Below are 22,344 nucleotides of genomic sequence, written 5' to 3' on the forward strand. Positions count from 1 at the left end.
TATTTTTAGTAGAGACAGTGTTTCACCATGTTTCCCAGGCTGGTCTTGAACTCCTGACCTCAAGTAATTCCCCCACCTCTGCTTCCCAAAGTGCTGGGATTACAGGTGTGAGCTACTGTGCCTGGCTGTAATTGCATGTTGAAGCAGTTTTATAATATATAGTTTGAAATCTTTGACAGGTAATTATGAATTCTCATTGTTTTCACCTTTTGACTATATTTTCAAATTCCTATTCAGATTTTCCTGATTCTTAGAATGGTATGACATGTTATATTTGTTTGAATCCTTGGTATTTTAGGTGTTATGAAGCTCTGCATTTTATTTAAACCCCCCCTTTTAGTAGGATTTATCTGAAACTTTGCTTTTGTGGTGGAGGGGGGCACAGCCTTGTTACTACTCCCAGGTGTGTGTGAAAATTCCATTCCTTAATGGGCCTTTGTTGACTCATTGATGGAGAAGTATACCTACTAAATGTTAAGTAGGAGTGAAAACTCTGGCCTTTGCATTATACCTTTGTGGATACCATCCTGGCTCAAAAGGTTCCTGCTTTTCACTTGGCCTCTGCTGACACTGGGATGGAGGGGTGGATACATTACCATTAGGCAGTGCTTTGAGTTTTGATTCTCCAGTAGCCTTCTCCTGTCATATCCCTGTAGAAGGAGGGGTAGGGGTATGTCCTTACCATTGCGTGGGTATTGAATTCAGGCTCCCTACTTTTTTCCACTTACACTCTAGAAGGAGGAAGCCACGTTACTGCTGAGTGGGTATGAATGTCCTGTGTCCCCACTTGACCTTCTGTGATATCATGCTGTCTGTGTGTAGGAGTGGGGAATGGCTAAGGACTATGTCCTCCTTTTAGTTTTAGTCTTTGCAAAAGGTGTGTGGCTTGGGCTTTATTTGTGCCATGTGGCTTAAATTGGTTTGTTGTTGTCTATGAGTTTTTTTGTCTTGGTAGCTTGCCGTTTTCCCTGCTTTTTTGACTGGAGACAGCAGAAGTTTCTTGGACTTTTATGTATGTGTGTGCCTGCTGGTGTTTCTGAGTTGTCTGCTTTTCTAGCAACTTTTCTTGTATATAGGAGTCAGAAAGGAAACCTAGGGCATTCATCATCTTTTGTTTCTTGGGACCTTCAACCCTAGTTGGTCTTCCCTCTCTCATTTTGTTGTCTTCGTTTGTCTTCAGCATCACGGCCAAGGGTTTTTAAAGCTATATTTAGTGGAAAGAATAGGGGTAGTACATTTCCTGCATTTTGTCTGAATTCATTTTTGACTTTTTTTCCCCTGAATATAGAGTCCTCAGTTGATTATGTTTTCCTTCTTTAAGCATTTAAAAGATGTTGCATTGTTTCCTCTCTTCCATGGTGTCTAATGAGAAGTTAGGTGTGGTGTCAGTAGTATCATTATTCCCATGTATGTAATAATGTTTTGATATCCTCTGGCTGCTTTCAGGATTTTCTCTTTATCTTTGGTTTTCAGCAGTCTGACTATGATGTGCCTAGGTGTGGTTTTCTTTGTATTCATCCTGCTTGGGGTTTGCTGAGCTTCTTGAAACTGTAAGTTGATATTTTCCAAATTTGTGAAAAGCTTGACCTTTATTTCTTATTCTTTTTCTGTCTCATTTCTCTCTCTTCTTCCTCTGTAACTCTGATTACATGAATGTTAGTGTATTTGATATTATTCCATAGATTACTGAGGGTCTGTTCATTTTCTTCCCAGTATTTTTACCTTTAGTTCCTCAGAATAGATACGCTATTTATTTTCATGGTGATGGACCGTTTTTCTACCATAGCCAATCTCTTGTTAAGCCCATCCACTAAAATTTTTATTTGAATTACTATACTTATTAGTTGTAGAATATTCTTTTCTTTTGAGACAGAGTCTTGCTCTGTGACCCAGGCTGAAGTGCAATGGTGTGATCTCGGCTCACAGCCACCTCCACCTCCTGGGTTTAAGCAATTCTCATGCCTCAGCCTCTCAAGTAACCAGGACTAGAGGCACACACCACCACGCCCAGCTAATTTTTGTATTTTTAGTAGAAATGGGGTTCTGCCATGTTGGCCAGGCTGCTCTCGAGGTCCTGGCCTTAGGTGATCTACCTTTCTCGGCCTCTCAGAGTGCTGGGATTACAGGCTTGAGTCAGCGTGCCCAGCATTGAAACTCTGTTTAAATAGACATTTTAGCCAATGATATACCCTTTTTTCCCAAGGGTAAAATGTCCTCCCATTCCAGCCAGTTCTTGGTTATTTACAATTAACTTCAGTTAGTTAGCTTTTACATTTTATTCAGATTTGAGGCATTTTAGTAAAGTTATTCTTCAGGAAAGTTATTCTGATATTAGCCGCTATGCTGTTACTCAATAAATAAATAAATATATTTATGTGTGAGTCATTGTTTTACTAAGGTATATTTTGCATACACTATAATTCACCCCTTCTAGGTGTATATTGAATATGATTTTGTATATATGAACAGTCATGTAACTACCATCATTTTCAAGGTATAGATTATGCCCTTCACCCATAAATTCTCTCATGACCCTTTTAGGTTACTGCCTTCCTACCACTCCAGCTCCTGGCAATCACCTATCTGTTGCTTTCCTACAGTTTTGCCTTTTCTAGGCTAACATATGAATGGAACCATAGAGTATGGAATCTTTTCTGTCTGTCTTTTTTATGTAGCATAATGGTTTTGAGACTGGTTCATTGACTAGCTTACAGTTAAGTTTCTTTCAATTTTTGGCTAGTATATAAAGCTGCTGTGAGCATTTATGTAACATTCTTTGTGTGGATGTATCTTTTCATGTTTCTTGTGTAAATACCTAGGACTGGAATTTCTGACTTGTTGGAAATATATGCTTAACTTTGGAAAATGGTTTCACAGTTTCTTAAAAAGTGTCTGTATACTTTTCCGTTTCTAGAGATCTGAGAGTTCCATTTGCTTTACATTGTTGCCAGCACTGGATATTGTCACTGTTTCTAAATTTTAGCCATCTGGTTGGCATTTAGTGATACTTCATTGTGGGTTTGATTTTGCATTCCCTGATGAATAATTAAATCAAGCATATTTTTATGTTTTTATTTGCCATTTATATATCTTTGGTGACGTGTCTTAAAATATTTTGTCTCTACTACCATTTTTTTCCAGCTGATCTGCTTGTCATCTTCTTGAGTTGTAAGAGTTTTTAATATATTATTCACAGAAGGTCAGTTATTAGAGATCCATTTTGTAAATATTTTTACCTAATATGTGACTTGTTTCCATTTATTTAGCAATGTTTATTGAGCAACAGAGGGTTTAGTTTTGATGTTTGTCATTTGTTAATTTTTGGAGATTTATAAAAAATTTGCTCATTATGCCTTGTTAAAAAATCTTTGCCTGCTGCAGGGTTACCTGTAGGTTTAAAAAAATCAATTTATGGTTAAATTACATATATGATAAGATAATATGAGATAAGATTCATGTTTTTGTTTTCTATATGGATTATTTAGCAGTTTCAGCATGATTCTAAAAGGTTATTTATTGCTCTCTTGAATTATCTTGGCCCCTTGGTTAAAAATTAATTGAATATGGAAAGGTGAGTCTATTTCTATATTTTCTGTTCTGTTCTTCTGACTTATTTGTCTCCCCTTATACCAAAATGAAACATAGAAAATATTTTTTTCCCAAAATCATGAGTTTATGTTTTCAATTTAATTCAGTAGCATAATTACGTATCTTTAAAACATTTTTATACCTGTAGCCAAGCTATAATTGTATGTTTTCTTTTAATTTAATCTTTTACTGATAGTTTTTCTGTGATTTTGATTTTGGTAGTGGTTTTTTCCTGGTAAGTAGCATTTTGTCAGTTGCGGCGGGTGTACTCGAAATCTGTTTTATCACTTATTTTTCAAGACAAGTGGAAAACGCAGTTTGTTCACGAAAGTCATATTTCAAGGGTTCTATTCAACCAGAATCTAGGTCACCTTATTAACTCAACTTGGGGATATATGTGCTAGATTTTTATATACATCTATTTGGAGAAACTTATTTTATCTGTGTAATGTTTGTAAGACCAGCAGTTCTTTTACTGTTCTTGAAATAAAACTTTTAAGAAGCTGAATATTCTTCTGTTAGTTTCAAATTTGGACTAAAATTACACCAAGGTTTTGGACTAAGCAAATATATCTGTTTTTATCTTCTTAAAAGACATGATTTAAGTGTATCCAACTAACTTGAATCTTACTGTATCTGTGTTTACTCCTACTCAAATGAAAGCTTTAAATTTTTTTCCCCACTTTCTGAAGTGTCTTCTGTAATATGCAGTGTTTTATTATTAACTTTAAAGTTGTGTTAAACAAACATGATTAATATTTCAGTGTCAAACCTAATTTCAAACTTTAAATTTTATTGTTGTACACATGATGAGCTTTTAGGAACAACTTATGTGGAAGTTATCTGTATGCCTTTTCTGCTTTTGGCTAAGGACAGATATCTTGAAATTAGCTTTATGGTGCATTCATTTGTATGGTTATTTCAGTTAATATCATTCCTTAATGTAATACAAGTTACTTCAGAAGAAAACAAACTCTTAACCCACCATTGGAGAGATACCAGGTAGGAAACTAACTTTGATACAGAATTTCATGTGAGAAAGAAAAAGGAAAATATTTTCCATTAAAAGTTGAGTCTTTATCTAAAATTCTCTTAATTTTCTAGAAAACAATTTTTCTAGAAAATATATTGAAGAATTATATATAATTCACTTTGCTGTATATATGTAGCCTATATATATGTAGCCTATACATACATATATATATATATATGTACGTATATATGTGTGTGTGTGTGTGTGTGTGTGTGTGTGTGTGTGTGTGTGTATATATATATAAAAGCTTCAATTAGTTTCTATATTTTCTTCAGATTTAAGACATTTTAGGAAAGTTATTCTTCAGGAAAGTTACTCTGATATTAGCTCCTATGCTGTTACCAAATAAATAAATAAGCGAGCAAGAGTCATTGTTTTATTAAGGTATATTTTGCATACACTATAATTCACCCTTTCTAGGTACGTATTGAATGTGATTTGGTAAATATGAACAACAAATATATGTAGCAAAGTGAATAATATAATACCCCAAATATTAGAACCTATATACTAAAATCACATCAGGAAGCAAATAATAGAGTCCCAGAAATTCCATTCAAGCCTCCTCTTGGTTACTACTACTAACTCCCAAAGATATGCACTGTCATCACTAGTAACAACATAGGTGAGTCTTGCCTGTTTTTGTGCTTTGTATAATTGACTTTGTATAATTGGGCTACCAAGTACTGTTTTCTGTCATCTTTTACATATGTATTTGTGAGATTAATCCAAATTGTTGCTTCCAATTATTTATTTTTCTCGTTTATGTATAGTATTCTATTTTTAAGAGTACCATAATTTATTTATTTTACTTTTGGGCATTTTGGGTGCTTTAAATTTGAGGTCGTTATGAATTGTGTTTTATGAATATTCCAGTACATTTCTTTTGTTTGGCACTGAGATGATCTTAAGGATTCTGATCCCAAAGTGAGTACAGTACTTTCTTTTTTCTTTTTCTTTTTCTTTTTGTTTGTTTTTCGAGACAAGGTCCAGCTCTGCTGCCAGTGCTGGAGTGCAGTGGCACAATCTTGGCTCACTACAACCTCCACCTCCCGGGTTCAAGTGATTCTCCTGCCTCAGCTTCCCCAGTAGCTAGGATTACACTTTTGTCCCACCTCACCTGGCTGATTTTTTTTTTTTTTTTTTTTTTTTTAGTAGAGGTGGGGTTTTTCCATGTTGGCCAGCAGAACTAATGACCTCAAGTGATCCGCCTGCCTTGGCCTCCCAAAGTGCTGGGATTACAGGCACAAGCCACTGTGCCTGGCCATACTTTATTTTTTTTACAACCTACATAAAAGCTATTGTGTAAATAAGACAAAGCATTCAGTACATTTCCATAGTCGATTAATGGAATTTGTCTTTATTACTTGTGTAAAACTAATTATGAACTCCTTGAGTTCAATTCCCCTTTCATTTCCTGACTCTGTGGGCTTGAGCAAGGAATTTAACCTCTCTGTCTCTCATTTGTAAAATCAAAAATAGTGACATTTACCTAATGGTGTTGGTTAGATGAGAATAACATAATTCCTTTTTTTGAGATGGAGTCTTGCTGTCGCCCAGATTGGATTGCAGGGGCTCAGTATTGGCTCACTGCAACCTCTACCTCCTGGGTTCAAGTGATTCTCCTGCCCCAGCCTCCTCAGGAGCTAGGATTACATGGACCTGCCACAAGGCCCAGCTAATTTTTTTTTATTTTTAATAGAGATGGGGATTTACCGTGTTGGCCAGGGTGATCTCAAACTCCTGACCTGAGGTGATAAACCCGCCTCTGCCTTCCAAAGTGTTTGGATTACAGGTGTGAGCCACTGTGCCTGGCCTAGATGAGAATGAAGTACTAGGCTTACTTGCTGGCAAATAATCATGCTTACTGATTCTTGCATATTACCTATATTTTATTGGCTAACCTTATGCCTTCTTTAAATTATGAAATTCTATAAAGTATCCTTGTCTATTTAAAAATTATACTCAGTTTTATAACTTGCAAGCTTTATTTTTTATACCCAGGATACTAGATTTGTAATTCAAATTGGCGGTTATTTTTTGCCATTTGATTTTTTTTTTTTCTCTGAAATGTGTGTTTCCACCACATAGAAGTTTTTACATTTTTATATAGTCAGATTTATTCATGTTTTTATTTATGGTTATGTTAAAAGTTATAGCTATTAGGGACCTCTTTCTTTGAGGTTTCTAATTTATGTATGTTGTTATAAATAGAGAAATTACTTTTTTTTTTTTGACCCAATAGGTAGAGGGCTCTTTTGTGGACTCAGAAAGCTTGCCTCTTCTATTTTATTTTGGGAAAACCACTGAGATTCTGCCTTCTCATTTCCAAGCCGGAATTTCAAATATTTATGTTTTTACTTCACAGTGTTAAGACATTGTGTAATGTATGTATAGTGTTTATAAAAAATCTTAAAAATGTAATAGTGATTTGGCAGAGACCAAAGCATGGAGGGCCTTGAAATGCTGCTCTATTTGTTGTCTGTTATTATATAACAGCTATGATAAACTTAATATCTTAAAACAGCACCCATTTACTTAGGTCAGAACTCTGGGCAGGCCCAACTGTGCTCTCTCTTTAAGGTTTCACAAGACTCAAATCAAGGTGTTACCTGGGTGGAGGCTCTCAGGGTGAATCCTCTTGTAGGTGTATTTAGGTGTGGGAGGAATTCAGTTCTGTAAAGTTGTAGGGCTGAGCTTGCCATTTTCTTACTGGTCATTGGCCTGGGCCACTCTCAGGTTCTAGAGGCCACTTTCTGGTTTTTACTCCTGGCTATTTTTATCTTCAAAGACAGCAACAGTGTAGTGAATTGTTCCCTTGCTGTGAATTCCCCTTTTGCTACCAGCTGGAGAAAACTCTGCTTCCAAAGGGTTGTTTGATTAGATTAGGTGAATCTCCCTTTTGATTGATTCAAAGTCAGTTGATTGGTGGCTTTAATCACATATGCAGAATTCCTTTGCCATATAATATATTAATAGCATTATCCCTGCTGTGATATTTCGTCAATTTATAGCCTCTGTATTACGATGAGAAATTTGGTGGGTTACTGGTGTGTGGGCGTTTTAGAATTCTGCCTACCACCTGTTATGTATTGAGGGGTTCCTTTAGAAAGATTACTTTGGCAGCAGTGAGGAGAATAGATCAGAAAGGAAAGATATGGGCAGGAGAAAAATCCCACTCTTAGCAGCCTCCATTTTGATTTTGTAATGTCATTTGATGTTATTTTTTAGCAGATGTTTCCATCAGAAATGTGTGTTTAATAGTATGCCAACTAGAATAATTAGCCTGGGCCAAAAAAAGAATTACTTCAGATCAACTCATATACAGAATAATTTCATAGATTAGGTTTTATTTCATTCAGCTTTATTTCATTTTCTAAAGCAAATAGTTGTTTAAACATCTGAATCTCATTAATAACATTTTAATAAACACAGTATTAGGGTGGGTTTACATGCTGAGATTGTGAGTCTCATGGATTATATGTTGATTCTTATTGGCTTAATTTTTAAATCTAGCACTATATATTTTCATTCTTTGGTCTTAACAGTTTTGCATGTTTCAAGCTATATATTTTCCTCTGAATACCACATTTGTCACATCTCAGAGATTTTTTGATGTTTCTTAATCATTTCAAAATAATATGTGATTTTTCTTTCTGGTTAAAACTGTGCTGTTATATAGAAAGGCGTTTTACGTTTCTCCAGTGGATAGATTTGGGAGTTTATCCTTATATTGTGAATGTCTGATTTTTATTGTATTAGGTTTAGGGACACATCTGCTTTTACTGAATATAGCCTAAAAAATACCTGCCTTTTAATATATGTGGACATTTCTTTATGATCATAAATGAGGTGAATTTTTTGGAAAATTCTATGTACATTTGAATAGAATATTTTTTCTTTATTTTTGGAAAACAGAGATATGTGTGTATTTTATGTGTAAGTTTGAATCAAACCTGATCATTGTTATTACTTATTTCATATCTACTTAATATCCTGATTTGAGAGCTATGTTAGAGTCTAATTTATGTATGTTATTTCTACTCTGCTTTACTTTTAAAATGTCAAATGTATTTATTAAGTGTATAAGCTTGAATGACTATGGGTTTTGGAATTTACGCCATAACATAAAACTTACGTTAGTATGAAATACTGTCTTTGACTTCTTCACTGCTTTTTAGTTTCAATTCTATTTCTTTGCAATTATTGCTATACCTGCATTTTTTGGACAGCATTTGTTTGTGTTTTTTCCCCTTAAGTCAGTTTTTGAATTGTGTATGTCACTGTGTATTGTGCATACGTATGAGTATATATATAGTATCAGGCCACACTCCTATGTTGCCATAAAGGAATATCTGTGGCTGGGTAATTGATAACGAAAAGAGGTTTAATTGGCCCACGATTCTGCAGACGGTTCAGGAAATGTGGTGCTGGCATCTGCTTCTAGTGAGGGCTTCAAGAAGTTTAAAATCGTGGTGGAAGGAGAAAGGGGAGCAGGCGTTTCATATAGCAAGAACACAGGAGCAAAGGAGAAGAGGGGAAGTGCGACACACTTTTAAACACAGATCTTGTGAGAACTCACTCATTATCATAAGGACAGGACCAAGCCATGAGGGATTTGTCCTCCCTGACCCAAACACCTCACATAAGGCCCCACCTCCAACATTGGGGATTACATTTCAACATGAAATTCTGGTGGGGAGAAATATCCAAAGTATTTTATTCATTTATTTATATATGTGCACACACACATATACATACATAAATAAAGTGTGTAGGTATAGTTATTTATAAAATATGTGTATGTTGTAAGTGTATTTTGCATGTCTTGAAAATTAGTATTTTTTGCTAGAGAATTTAACCTATTTACATTTGTTATCCATAGACTTGAATGTTAGCTTAACAGGCATTAACATTGTGGTTTTAAATAATTTTTTACAGACCTTGGGAAATAATGATTTTTTTTTTGTTTCTTTTTAATTCAGTATTGGTAATGAGAAGTGATACCTAATTCTTCTTTCTTTATAAAATGACCTGTTTTCTTTTTTATGCAGCTCTAAGAATTTTCCCTTATCCCTGTTATCTCAAACTTTTGCCAGTGTTTCTGGGTCTGGGAAGGTTTTACCTGAAGCTGACATTCAGGGAGCCTAAGGAGGCATTAGTACAGATTAAGAGTGGGTATTTGTTTTGAAAATTCCTTAGACTCATTCTTAAAATTGGTACTATGAACTCTCATTGAGGTGTTTTTTTTTTTTTTTTTTTTTTTTTTTTTTTTTTTTTTTTTTTTTTTTTACCAGGGCTATTTTTTTTTTTTTTTTTTTTTGTTATTGTGTTCTTGGATTAGTATGGGAAAATATAACATTATAACATGTTACTTTTGTTTTTCTTCTCCCTCTCTTTTGTTTAATGATGAATAAAAGTAAAAAGATGCTATCTAGGAATTTTCAATATTGGTTCAAATAAACTATTTAGTTGATATACCACTTAAGGGTTTTTTGTTGTTGTTGTTGTTGTTTTTAAGAAAGACAGGGTCTCACTTTGTTGCCCAGGCTAGAGTGCATTAGCGTGATCATAGCTCACTGCAGCTTCAACCTCCTGGGCTCAAGCGATTTTCCTACTCCAGGCTCTTGAATAGCTGGGAATGTAGGCACATGCTACCATGCCTGACTAATTATTGTATTTTTTGTAGAGATGGGGTTTCACTCATGTTGCCCAGACTGGTTTGGAACTCCTGAGCTCAAATGATCCACCTGCCTCAGCCTCCCAAAGTGCTGGGATTATAAGCGTGAGCCACCATTCCCAGCCAAGATCTGTTTACTTTATCTCTCCTTCTAAAACGTTAATTAGCTTTGTAATTGTTACTTATGTATTTTATATATATTACTATTATTTCAACTTGCTTGATTTCTTTTATGTGTAGTATATGAGAGTGTTGACATTAGAGAAGTTCTCTGTGGAAATCTATTCTTTGATATTGTCTACAATTTTACAAATACTTTTTATTTGGTTTAGGAAGATACATTCCAGACTATGTATATAGTAAACATTTTCTTTTAATGCTGATTGTTCTTCATTAGCTATGTAATTGTAACAGATGGCTTTGAAGTGTTCTCCTAAATGGAGTGTTTTATTTTCCTTCCTTTATTCACTAATATCTTTATATGATATTATAAATTAGTATGTTAGCTATATTCCAGTACTTTTCTTAGTAGTTTAGCTAATGTCATATAATATTTTTCATTGCAGATATGATTAAGAGAACATATTGGTGTTTCTAAAATGACAAAGACATTGAGAAGATGGTCATTTTAAATTATTTTTATTATTATATACTTCTCATATTTTATCTGCCATAATTATTTTCAGTTCAGAAGGCTTCTGCAAAACTTGCCATATGGCATCAAAATAAGCGATTTTAGATTTTAACAATTTAGCAGGAATTATTTTGTTATGTTCATTGGTTGTTATAAACAATTTTCAACAGACTGATTATACTTTTTCTCTCAGTGTTTACTTGGCCTTTCCATTTGGACATTTAGACTACCAAAGTGTTGTATTTGTAGTTAATTCTGGGTTCTGTTAGTGCACTAAACATATTTAGATACCTTAGGAGTTATAATATAAAAAATTAGCTGTTTTGTAAAAGCTGGTTATTACACTTTGTCAATGAAAACAAATATTTTTTCCTGTGTTTCTAATGCATTAATACCCTTCAGTACCAAAATAGAACTGAAATGTATGTTATTCTGTAGACTTATAAATATTATATAAAATTAAAGTGTCACAACTGTAATTAGCGTGTTTATGAGTTATTTAGAAGCTATAGTGGTCTGTTGCCTTGCACTCGAAATGTGCAAAATGTGTGGAAGACACTCCAGGAATCACTTAGCTTTCTTTTTTCTCTTTTAATTTTTACATCTTTTTCTTCTTTCTGATTCAGTCCTCAAGGGTCACTTAACTTTTTTATGTTGATTCAATGCAGTGGACTGATGACAGTGAGGAAGGGTTTGATAGTATGTGATATATGGATTTACACATAAAACATTGAAAACAATTATAATTTTAACTATTGTAGTCTCTGATTAATTAGCAGAATGTAGAGTCAGTGTATTAACATGTGAAGATACCCACAGTAATGTTAGCAGGGTCCAACTGTCTCAGTTACATGAGGCTCCAGTTATTTCAGCTAAGCTGTTTATGAGCCACACTTACAAAGAAGATCACCAAAAGTTAAGTCTGGTGTATATAAATAGGAACACCTATTTATTAGGACCTATGTCAAGCAGCATTTTTGGTGCTATAGATACAAAGATAATATAGTTCCTTTGTTGAAGGATCTTGGACTAATATGATAAAAAGACAATTATCATGTAATGGCATAGGCATGTAATGGTGTAAACCAAAATATATGTTAGGTAGGCATTTCCCACAGAGAGATTTCATGCTGTATGGTACAGGGCCCATCAAAGAAAATGATGCTCAAAGTGGACTTGGGAGAATGAAGAAGAATTTATGAATTATTCTGAGGGAAAACTGAATAAGTAAATGCAGCATTTTAGATAATTTGTACTGACTTTTTAGGTGTTCACTTGTCCTAGACTGCCCCTGTTGTTTGGGACTTATTTCTGTGCTTCTTAACCACTTGCAAGATAACAGAGGCAGGTTGAAATGGGAAAGATACCAGATGACTCCCCCCCCACCCCTTTCCATCTTTTGTTAAGAAATTTGAAACTGCTGGGCACGGTGGCTCACGCAGGTAATCCCAGCACTTTGGGAGGCTGAAGCTGGTGGATCACCTGAGATTGGTTGTTTGAGTCAGTCTGACCAACATGGAGAAACCCTGTCTCTACTAAAAAGCAAAATTAGCTGGGGGTGCTGGTGCACGCTTGTAATCCCAGCTACTCGGGTGGGTGAAACAGGAGATTCGCCTGAACCCAGGAGGTGGAGGTTGCTGTGAGCCTTGTCATTGCACTCCAGACTGGGCAACAAGAGTGAAACTCTGTCTCAAAAACACAGACAAACAAATTTGAAACTGATGGCTACAGTGAAGTATGTAGATTTTTTTTTTCATCTTTAACCATTTGTGTCCCCATTACCTTATAATTGATGAGTTTATTTTGTCTTTATTTTTATGCAGAGTAAAAAATAGAAATAGACATTATAAAATATATTCCTATTACTGGTTTTGGTGGGATTTAAAAACTTTATAATAACCCTCAATATAGAAACTTGTCCCTTTAATCATATTACTATTTGCTTTTTTAAAAAAATCTTTAGGTTTTGTTTCAAAAATCCTTCAAACACTTTTTTGAAAATATAAGTAGGAAAAAGAGAAATTCTGACTTTCTAATTTGAATGGAAGGAAAGATGAGTTGGTAGCACACAAAGCGCTAAATTGAGTAATGTAGATTTTATCTTTAATCCTTTGTTTACTATTTTGCAGGTTTAATTTGTTTTACTTGTGGTGTACAAAGACTTTTTTATACCTTCCCAGCCTTATATTTGAATATTCCTTTTCAAGGTTTTATAAAGGGATTTCTCTCCTTTATTCCTTTCAGCGATGTGCATTTTGTAAGCACCTTGGAGCCACTATCAAATGCTGTGAAGAGAAATGTACCCAGATGTATCATTATCCTTGTGCTGCTGGAGCCGGCACTTTTCAGGATTTCAGTCACATCTTCCTTCTTTGTCCAGAACACATTGACCAAGCACCTGAAAGATGTAAGTTTACTATGGATAGATTTTTAAATTTCAACCAATGTATTTACTGAAAATAACAAATGTCATAAATTATCTGAATCTGAGGGATCTTTGCCAGAGGTCCTTGGGGGAGGGAAATATTATCAACAATTTCATTGAAGTTAAATCTAAAAAGTTATTTCCTCAGAAAAATCAAATAAAGTTTGCATTGTTTTATTCTTAAAACATTTAAAAAACCACTGTAGAAAGATATAAATACTGACTGCACAGTATTTCTAACTTATACCATAAGATAATTTATTGAAAAGTTAATCAGTCTTCAACATCTTTTACACTACAAAGCCACCCAGTTGAGAATTAGAATACAGTTCACTCAGGTGTTATTTCAGGATTTACATTAATAGGAACACCAAACACTTCTGAAATTCTTAGAAGTTGTGTTACCCCCGATAGGTATGATAGACATCTCTCCTAGCACCTTTTCATGATTCCTCTATCTTGGTCTTCTGTAATCTGTAGTTGTGCTTTTTTTCTTTCTTTTCCAAATAGTATTTTATAATTCAGTGAACATGTTTAAATGTTTGAAGTTTACATTATACAAGAAATTGTAACTCTTTACTATTGTATCATTAAATAGAGATCTTTACTTTTTCTTACTGTGTGTTTTCCCATTGAGCATGTATGTTTTGGGATCTTTTTTCCCCTAGTCTATTGAATTTCCAGTCTCATTATGAAATCACCATGATATTTTATTCAATCTTTTTAATGTCATCTCTTAGTTATCTAATGTTAGCTTTTATCCTTTCCTTAGCAGTGTTGATAAAAGCAGTTTTTCTGTCTTTTCCAGGTCTGTGAAACATAAATATAGCTACCCAGGCTTAAACTAATATCAAATACAGTTAGTCTACATGATCATTACCCTTTATCTTTGTTGAGTGCCATAATTTCATTTTCAGTTATAATTATTTTGTTTCCACATATGTAATCATATTGCCCTTAGTAACCTAGTGTACAAATTATAGGTAAGGCAAACTAAAAATTTAAATTATATTTAGGCTAATTAAGGGATTTAAAGTTTTTAAAGTGCTTTGTATTGCACATTCTTAAATCTGGAAGAGAAGGACTTTCATTTACAGCAACTGTTATGGCTACTATTTATGTACTGAGTTACTTCTGCAAGTGCATAAACTGTCAGTTATCAGAGTGGATTATATTCTGGGTGGTATAATAAATACACTTTGTTATCTGAATAAAACAATTTTGCATGTATGTAAGAATCTGAATTTTATTTAGCCTTTTGTAGTTAGTCATGCTTTAGATCTCAGTAAGTAACATGCAAACTTTTATAAGAATATTGTTCTAATGTTAGAACATTTTATTACTTAATGGTAGTGCTACTTTCTACTGACAACTTTGTTCTAATAATGTATGCCTTCAGTTATATGTTAGCAATCATAAATCAGTTTGTAAAATAAACGGTAAATACTGAGGTGAGATCATTTGCTGTCATTGATTACGCATATATGTCAGGTTTATGGCAACATAAAACTAAAAGATATATTAAAATTATGAGTCCTCTTCCTTTTTCCAAAATAGACTTAGGAGACTCATAAAAATACATGAGCAATGGGATAAAACTAAAAATAAGGAAATTTGGCAATGGAAAATTTAGATAGAATAAATATGAAGAACCCCCCCCCCCAAAAAAAAAAGATATAATTCTAGACATAACCGCAAATTTGGCCCCATACTTTTTCATCAGCCAATACAAAGAAGGAAATATGAACACTTAATCTGATCTTATTATATGTAACAAGATGTCACTTGATATAATGATACAATAGCAAGATGTCACTTGACATAATGCAGTGAAAAATTGTCTTAAAGTAGCCACCTTGTAGTAGAAAAAAATACCAGTTCCGTAGGGCTTTATCTTATAACAGCCTTCAAACTAAGACCGTGGTGTAAAATCAAGGCCCAAATGACTAAATTCTATTCCTTGGGGATTTTTTTTTTTTTTTTTTTTTTTTTAAGATGGAGTGTTGCACTGCTGTCCAGGCTGGAGTATAATGACTTGATCTTGGCTCACTGCAGTCTTCACCTCCCAGGTTCATGCGACTCTCCTGCCTCCTAGGTAGCGGGATTACAGGCGCACACCACCATACCTGGCTAATTTTTTGTATTTTTAGTAGAGATGGGGTTTCACTATGTTGGTCAGACTGCTCTTTAACTCTTGACCTCGTGATCCACCCTCCTTGGCCTCCCAAAGTGCTGGGATTACAGCCATTGCCCCCACCCTCCTTGGGGATCTTAAACAGTACTCTCTAACTACACAGCTTTCTAACCCATCTCTGTTAAGACAATCATAATCTTGGATTAAGTTCCAAGGATGTAATTTAAATAATATCGCATATAGGATGTTTTGTCACCATTATGATGACATCTTTTTTTTTTTTTTTTGAGACGGAGTCTTGCTCTGTCACCCAGCCTGTAGTGCAGTGGCATGATCTTGGCTCACGGCATCCTCCGCCGCCCGGGTTCAAGTGATTCCCCTGCCTCAGCCTCATGAGTAGCTGGGACTACAGGTGAGCACCACCACAGCTGGCTAATTTTTTTGTATTTTAGTAGAGATGAGTTTTCACCGTGTTGGCCAGGATAGTCTTGATCTCCTGACCTCGTGATCCACCCGCCTCGGCCTCCCAAAGTGCTGGGATCATAGGCGTGAGCCACTGCGCCCGCCCTATGACATCTTTTGTAAATATTTCTACCTATCCTAATTGTGTGTCATGGCACAAGTACTTTTTATGCTTTTTGATGTTGTCTTAAATCATAAGGTTATTAAGAGAGTTAAATGAAAACAATGAATGGAAATCACATAACATTGTGCCTTATGTATGTTAATTGCTTCTAAAAAGGTAGTTATTTCAGTTCCTATCTAAGGCTCAAGTTATGAGAATAATAATACATATTGAGTATATATATTTTCTGTTGCTGCCTCAGGGCAGAGCAATAGCTGTGATAGTTGACTGAGTTAGTAGTAAGGTTGACATCTTTTTATAAAAGTTGAGAAATTTAACAAAAACACAGATCTCATTATAAATAAATTCACTAAAGAGAGTATCTGTCAAGAAGGCCAAGATTTTCATCAGGAAACACTTTTAGGGTGCTGTGTCATAGGTAAATGGCTGGTTATTGCTGCAATATTATTTTCATGATGATACAAGGATACATTAACCTTGTCTGGGAATTTTACACTAAAAATCCATCTAGGAAATACAGCCAGATACACTTCCTGGATAGGAAAGCTGAATGGCAAGAAGCCAATCATTCATGCAAGATAAGAGGAAAGAACATTCCAGGGAGAGGGAACAGACCACCACCCAGACCTTGAGGAATGGACTTGGCATGATTTATGAACAGACAGCATGTCATTGTACTTGGAACATAGTAGCCTACTAGGTGGGTAGTAGAGACATCTTAAGGTGTACAAAGGCTAGATCATGTAGGCTTTGTAAGCAAGGAAAGGAGTTTAAGTTTTATTCAGTCTGCAATAAGAAATCTTTGCAGGGTTTAAATGTGGAAATGCTGCATATCTTAATTCACCTCCTGTTCCTCAGTGTATTTACTCATCATTTAGCTTTAACTCCTTTTACTTCACTTAAACTTTAACTCCAGCCTATTTTCTTTGGTTATTTTTCTATTTCTTGACATTGAGCCCTGCTGCTTTTCTTTTATTCTAAATTCTGTCAGTCCTCTGACTTTTCTTATCTACCTGCCAATGATATGGTCTAGCCTCTTTGGATGACATCCATGATGATTTTTTTCTTTCCAGAGATTCCCTTTGATAGGCAAATCACCCAGCCCAGTGTCCTGCCAGTATTAAAAACTGGCAGATGATTGGGTGTTATAATGTTAATGGAAATTAGAAAGCAGTGCTGATTTGGTCCTTCTTAAACTGACACTGTATGACAGCTATTTGACTTTCGTTGCTCTTCGCCAGTGCTTTTATTCTTATGTGTTATCCGGACCTTCTTAAGCAATAGTTTCGCCTTTCAATTTCACCAAGTTTAAGGATCTATGGTAAGCTCTGTTGTAATTTAAGCTCAATGTTTTTTGTCTTTTCCTTTATCTCTTCTCTTTTTACAGCTGTCTGTTAGGAAATGACCTTCTCCAGAGATGATTATTTTGTTTCCTTTGACTTTTCTCCTGCCATAAGAATCTTGTTCCCCCTACTTCATTTAGTTTCTTCATTGTATACCGCTGTTGGCCATTTCATGTATACTTTTGTGCATACTCAAGATACATATCACCTTAATTGATCAGTAGTAAAGTTTGCTAAGGAGTCAATTTGATTAGTAGTCAAAAGTGTGATCTTAGAAGCCAAATCGATTTGGCTTTGAATTTTGCTTCTGTCCTCTCAAATTATCTTTAGTTATAGCCTGTCTTTTTGCTATTCCAACTGTTTAAAGAAAAATTTCTTAGTTGATCATTGCTTCAAACTTAATGTCTCTGGCTTACAGATATATGTGTGTCTAAATATACATATACTTACTTATTTTTGACATGACACCAAAGCTATCCAGTAGTATGGATAATCCTTGTATACATGACTTCCAAAAGGTTGTTTCAGTATTCCCACACATCATCTCCCCGACTGGGAAGGTTGGAACTAACCTCATTTCTTTGTGTAGTACTTTTAAAAATTATTGTTTTTTACATAAGGCATATTAAGTGTTTTTGCACCAAATGTATTACATGGATATTTTTCTTTGACTAATTTATTACCATAGTAATCAAATAACACAGCAAGGTTGTCAGTAAGGAATTGGTGGAAATCATTACAGTCTAAAATGTGATTTTTGTGACAGTGACAGAGTTGTCTTGTTGTAGAGTGGGCTTTGTTGTATAAAACAGTGCTGTGTGGTTATATGTGAGTGACATAAGTAATTTTAATTTTTCTAGTAGGTATGTTAAAAAGTTAAAGGAAACACTTGGGAATAATTGTAATAAATTTTATTTAATTCAGTATTTCCAAAACATTAATATTTCAAATTTTGAGATACTTGACTTTTTTCCATTATGAAGATTTTGGAATCTAGTGTGCAGTTTATGTTTACTGCACACCTCAATTTGAACTAATCACATTTCACTTGTTCAGAAAGCACATGTGGCCAGTAGCTACCATGGTAAGTTGAAGCATCAGGGGAGCAAACTCGAGGAAATTTAACAGAAGCATTCCTAGGAAAGTATAATAGAGAAATGAATTGATTATCTGATAATTAGTTTCCGATAATTAGTTGAGTCATTTCCCCCAATTTTTAAAAGTTTAAGTTCAGCAAAAAGAGATTACTTTTTAAAATGTACATATTTTGAAAGATAAGTACTGGCATACTCTTAATATTGAAAGACATAATTTATTCCAATTATGTCCTTTCTATCAAAAATGAACTAATTTATGATGCTTCCATTTTAGATTGATTTAAATGCCTGTCACTTAAAGAGCCATTCAAAAGTGATTTTAGCAGTAAGTCCTTCATTTAAAGTATGCTCAATAAGATTTGATTCGTGTTAGGCAGTTGGGGATACAAAGTTAAAAAAGTTAAGGTTCCTGTCCTTCAAGGGTTTACAGACTTTTGCTGTAATCAATTGATTATGTAACGGAAATTTCTTCTAAGCATATGGGAAAAAGGAATATTCAGCAACTAAATGGGTATTTGGGTGTGGTAATAGGTATTCAGGAAATATGTGCAGAGTCTGTTTTTGAGATGGAGTCTTGGTGTGTTGTCCAGGCTGGAGTGCAGTGGTACACTCTCGCTCACTGCAGCCTTCACCCCTTGGGTTCAGGTGATTCTCCTACCTCAGCCTACTGAGTAGCTGGGACTACAGGCATGTGCTAGCATGCCTGGCTAATTTTTATATTTTTAGTAGAGATGGTGTTTCGCCGTGTTGGCCAGGCTGGTCTCGAACTCCTGACCTCAAGTGATCCACCTGCCTCGGCCTCCCAAAGGGCTGGGATTACAGGCATGAGCCACCATGCCTGGCCACGAGCAGAATTTTGAAGGCTGGGAGCACAACAAAAACACAAAATTTCAAGCAGAGGGAACAGAATGTGTAAAAGCACACAGACATGAACAATGTGTTAGGTGAGGTGCATGGCAGACGACTCACCATGACCATGAAATAGTGAGTGGTTCTGAGATTCAGTTGGAAAGGGAGATAAGGGCCCTTTTGCCTCATACTTGAAAATTCTGATTTTCTTTTAGGTGAAAAATGAGATATTGGTGGAGTTTTAATTTACACAGAGGTTAGCAATTATATATATCTTTGAAAGATTGTTCTGGATGTGTAGAAAATGACTTAAAGAGGATGTCAGAACCGTAAGTAGGGATGATTTGATGCAGAAGATACTTTTTAGTGAGACACAATATTAGGTTGTTGCAAAGGTAATTGTGGTCTTTGCCATTAAAAGTGCAATAGCTGCAAAAATTGCAATTAGTTTTGCACCAACCTGATACGGTAGACTAAACTATAAAAATAGAAGGACGAATTATGTATAGGAAGTTTAATAAATAAGAATTGTTATCTGGTTGGATGTGTTGGGTCAGGGCTGAGACTCAACAGTGATACTAAGGTTTCTGCCTTTATCCATTCTTGAGAAAGATGGATGTTTTGGTTTCTTAAAAAAGTTTCACTTTAGAGCAGTTGAGTTTGAGTGTTTTTAGAACATCTGGCTTTGAGATCCAGTAAGACTTGAAAAATAAAGGTTTGGGGCTTATGAAAGAATCCTAGGGCTAATACAGATTTGAGAATCATGGTATTATTTTATGGCATGAGAGTTGATGTGATCACAAAGGGAAACTATGGGGGATTAGGAAAGAAGGAAAAGGATGAAATCCTAAGAAACTCCAGCATTTAGAAAGATTGTATTGGTAACAAAAGCCAGCAAAGGAGGATGAGATGAAAGTATGGGAGCCTAAGGAGAAAATAGGAGAGCGTTGTCGTGATAGAAACTGAGGAAAGGGACATTTTAATGTGGGAGTGGCAAGAAACGCAAATGCTGCAAAGTGCAAAAAAGCCAAGGACTAAAACATAACCATAGGGTTTCCTGTGGGCATCAGCACCTTCACTAAAGTAGCTTCAGATGAAGCTAGAAGTAGCAGCTGCTAAGCTAGCCTTTGTGAAGTATGTTAGTGGTCCAGCCAGCAGTCCGCATTTTGAAGCCTGTTTTTGTACTGCTCAGAAGCCAGGAATTATTTTTACATTTTTAAAGGAGTGTAAGTGAAAACAAAAAGTCCATATGACTTTTTGTCAGAGACTGCTGTGGTTCACAAAGCCTAAATTATTTACTATCTGGCCCTTTTCAGAAAAAGTTCATAGACTCCTGGTACAAATAAAAGAAATATATTTTTACTCAGTTTCAAGTGGCTTAACTGGAAAAGAAAGAACGTATGAGTCAGAGAGGAATGGATAGGATTGACCAAACCTTCAAAAAATGGAAAAAAGGCTGGGTGCTCACACCTGTGATCCTAGCACTTTGGGAGGCCGAGGCAGTAGGATTGCTTGAACTCAGGAGTTTGAGACCAGCCTGGGCAATGTGGCAAACCCCGTCTCTACTAAAAATACAAAAATCAGATAGGCATGGTGGCACACCCCTGTAATCCCAGCTACTCAGGAGGCTGAGGCATGAGAATCACTTGAACCTGAGAGGTAGAGGTTATAGTAAGCTAAGATTGCGCCACTGCCCTTGAGCCTGGGTGACAGAGTGAAACTGTCTCAAAAAAAAAAAAAAAAAGAAAGAAAAAAGTGATTCATATGCTTTGTGATACTTCATAAATACAGGCATATTTATATATATATTATCTAAAGTTGGTATAATATGCTCGACTAGTAACGAAAGAACATGAGTCAGAAGGATAGGAATGATCAAACCCTTAAAAGCTGAAAAGATTCGTATATTTTGTGATGCTACTTATGTACAAGCATATTTTTAATATATTGTCTAAGATTGGTATGATGTTAGAATACATTATTTTCCTTCTTATTTTGTAATATGCATGAGTTTATGTATTTGGAGGGCAGTTTATCCTTACATGTATTTTCTGTTTTATATGGTAAAAGAACTCTTAGTACATTTTCTTTTAATCCACATTTAGGGATGGATGATGTCCATAATGATGTGGATTTTAATGCGTTTACAACTAGAAATTAATATAGATGAATATAAAATTAGTATATTAAGTAATGTGTTTGTGTATGAATATGTAGCTTCTAACTTTAATGTTCTTCCACATAAGACATTTTCCAGTAATTAAAAAACACCCTTATTTGATTTGAATAGTCTGTATATGCTTAAGAAGCATCTTAATCTAATTGATATTAACATTTCTTAATTTTGTCTCCTGATTTATCTGATTTTATAATTTCAAAATAGATTTAATGTCCAAAGAAAATGTTTATGTTACACTGCAGAGCATCTCTCAGTTGATATTTTCCTTGTTTGGTTCTTTCCCGTAAGCATATATTGAGCATTAACTAGGTGTCCGGCATTATCACTGGCATTAGTAATAGAAAATTAAAGAAGAACTGCTTATGACAGATATAGCCACAAATAATTGCAAAACTATACAATTAAATTTAATGTGGTCACATTTAGATTAAATATCCTACAGTGTTTTTATTGATACCTCTTTCTGATTAGATGACAGTTCAATGTGAGTAACTTCAAATGTCTGAAAGGTTTACCATACAAACCCTTTCAAGTGATTTTACTGTAAAGTCAGAAAAATATTAAATTCTTATACAACAATTTCATTGTTTTACTATTAATTATAGCTAAGGAAGATGCAAACTGTGCAGTGTGCGACAGCCCGGGAGACCTCTTAGATCAGTTCTTTTGTACTACTTGTGGTCAGCACTATCATGGAATGTGCCTGGATATAGCGGTTACTCCATTAAAACGTGCAGGTTGGCAATGTCCTGAGTGCAAAGTGTGCCAGAACTGCAAGTAAGTTTTAATCTCAATT

At 34.9% G+C, this 22,344-nt stretch overlaps 1 protein-coding gene across 16 annotated transcripts in view; it reads left to right on the forward strand.

Moving 5' to 3' along the window:
• KMT2C (lysine methyltransferase 2C) overlaps window positions 1-22,344 on the forward strand; it is a 303,056-nt gene that overhangs the window by 142,624 nt on the left and 138,088 nt on the right. For 14 of the 16 annotated variants that reach the window (XM_017519871.2, XM_017520002.2, XM_017519879.1 and 11 more), the window contains 2 exons: window positions 13,180-13,342; window positions 22,154-22,325. In XM_017519871.2, the coding sequence (XP_017375360.1) occupies window positions 13,180-13,342; window positions 22,154-22,325 (335 nt within the window). Of the gene's footprint in view, window positions 1-1,473; window positions 1,551-13,179; window positions 13,343-22,153; window positions 22,326-22,344 lie in introns of those variants that run through there. The other 2 variants (XM_017520005.2, XM_017520000.1) reach the window with 2 other exon arrangements.

Source organism: Cebus imitator, unplaced genomic scaffold (assembly GCF_001604975.1).
Source record: "Cebus imitator isolate Cc_AM_T3 unplaced genomic scaffold, Cebus_imitator-1.0 Scaffold20, whole genome shotgun sequence".
In the NCBI taxonomy this organism is placed as follows: domain Eukaryota; kingdom Metazoa; phylum Chordata; class Mammalia; order Primates; family Cebidae; genus Cebus; species Cebus imitator.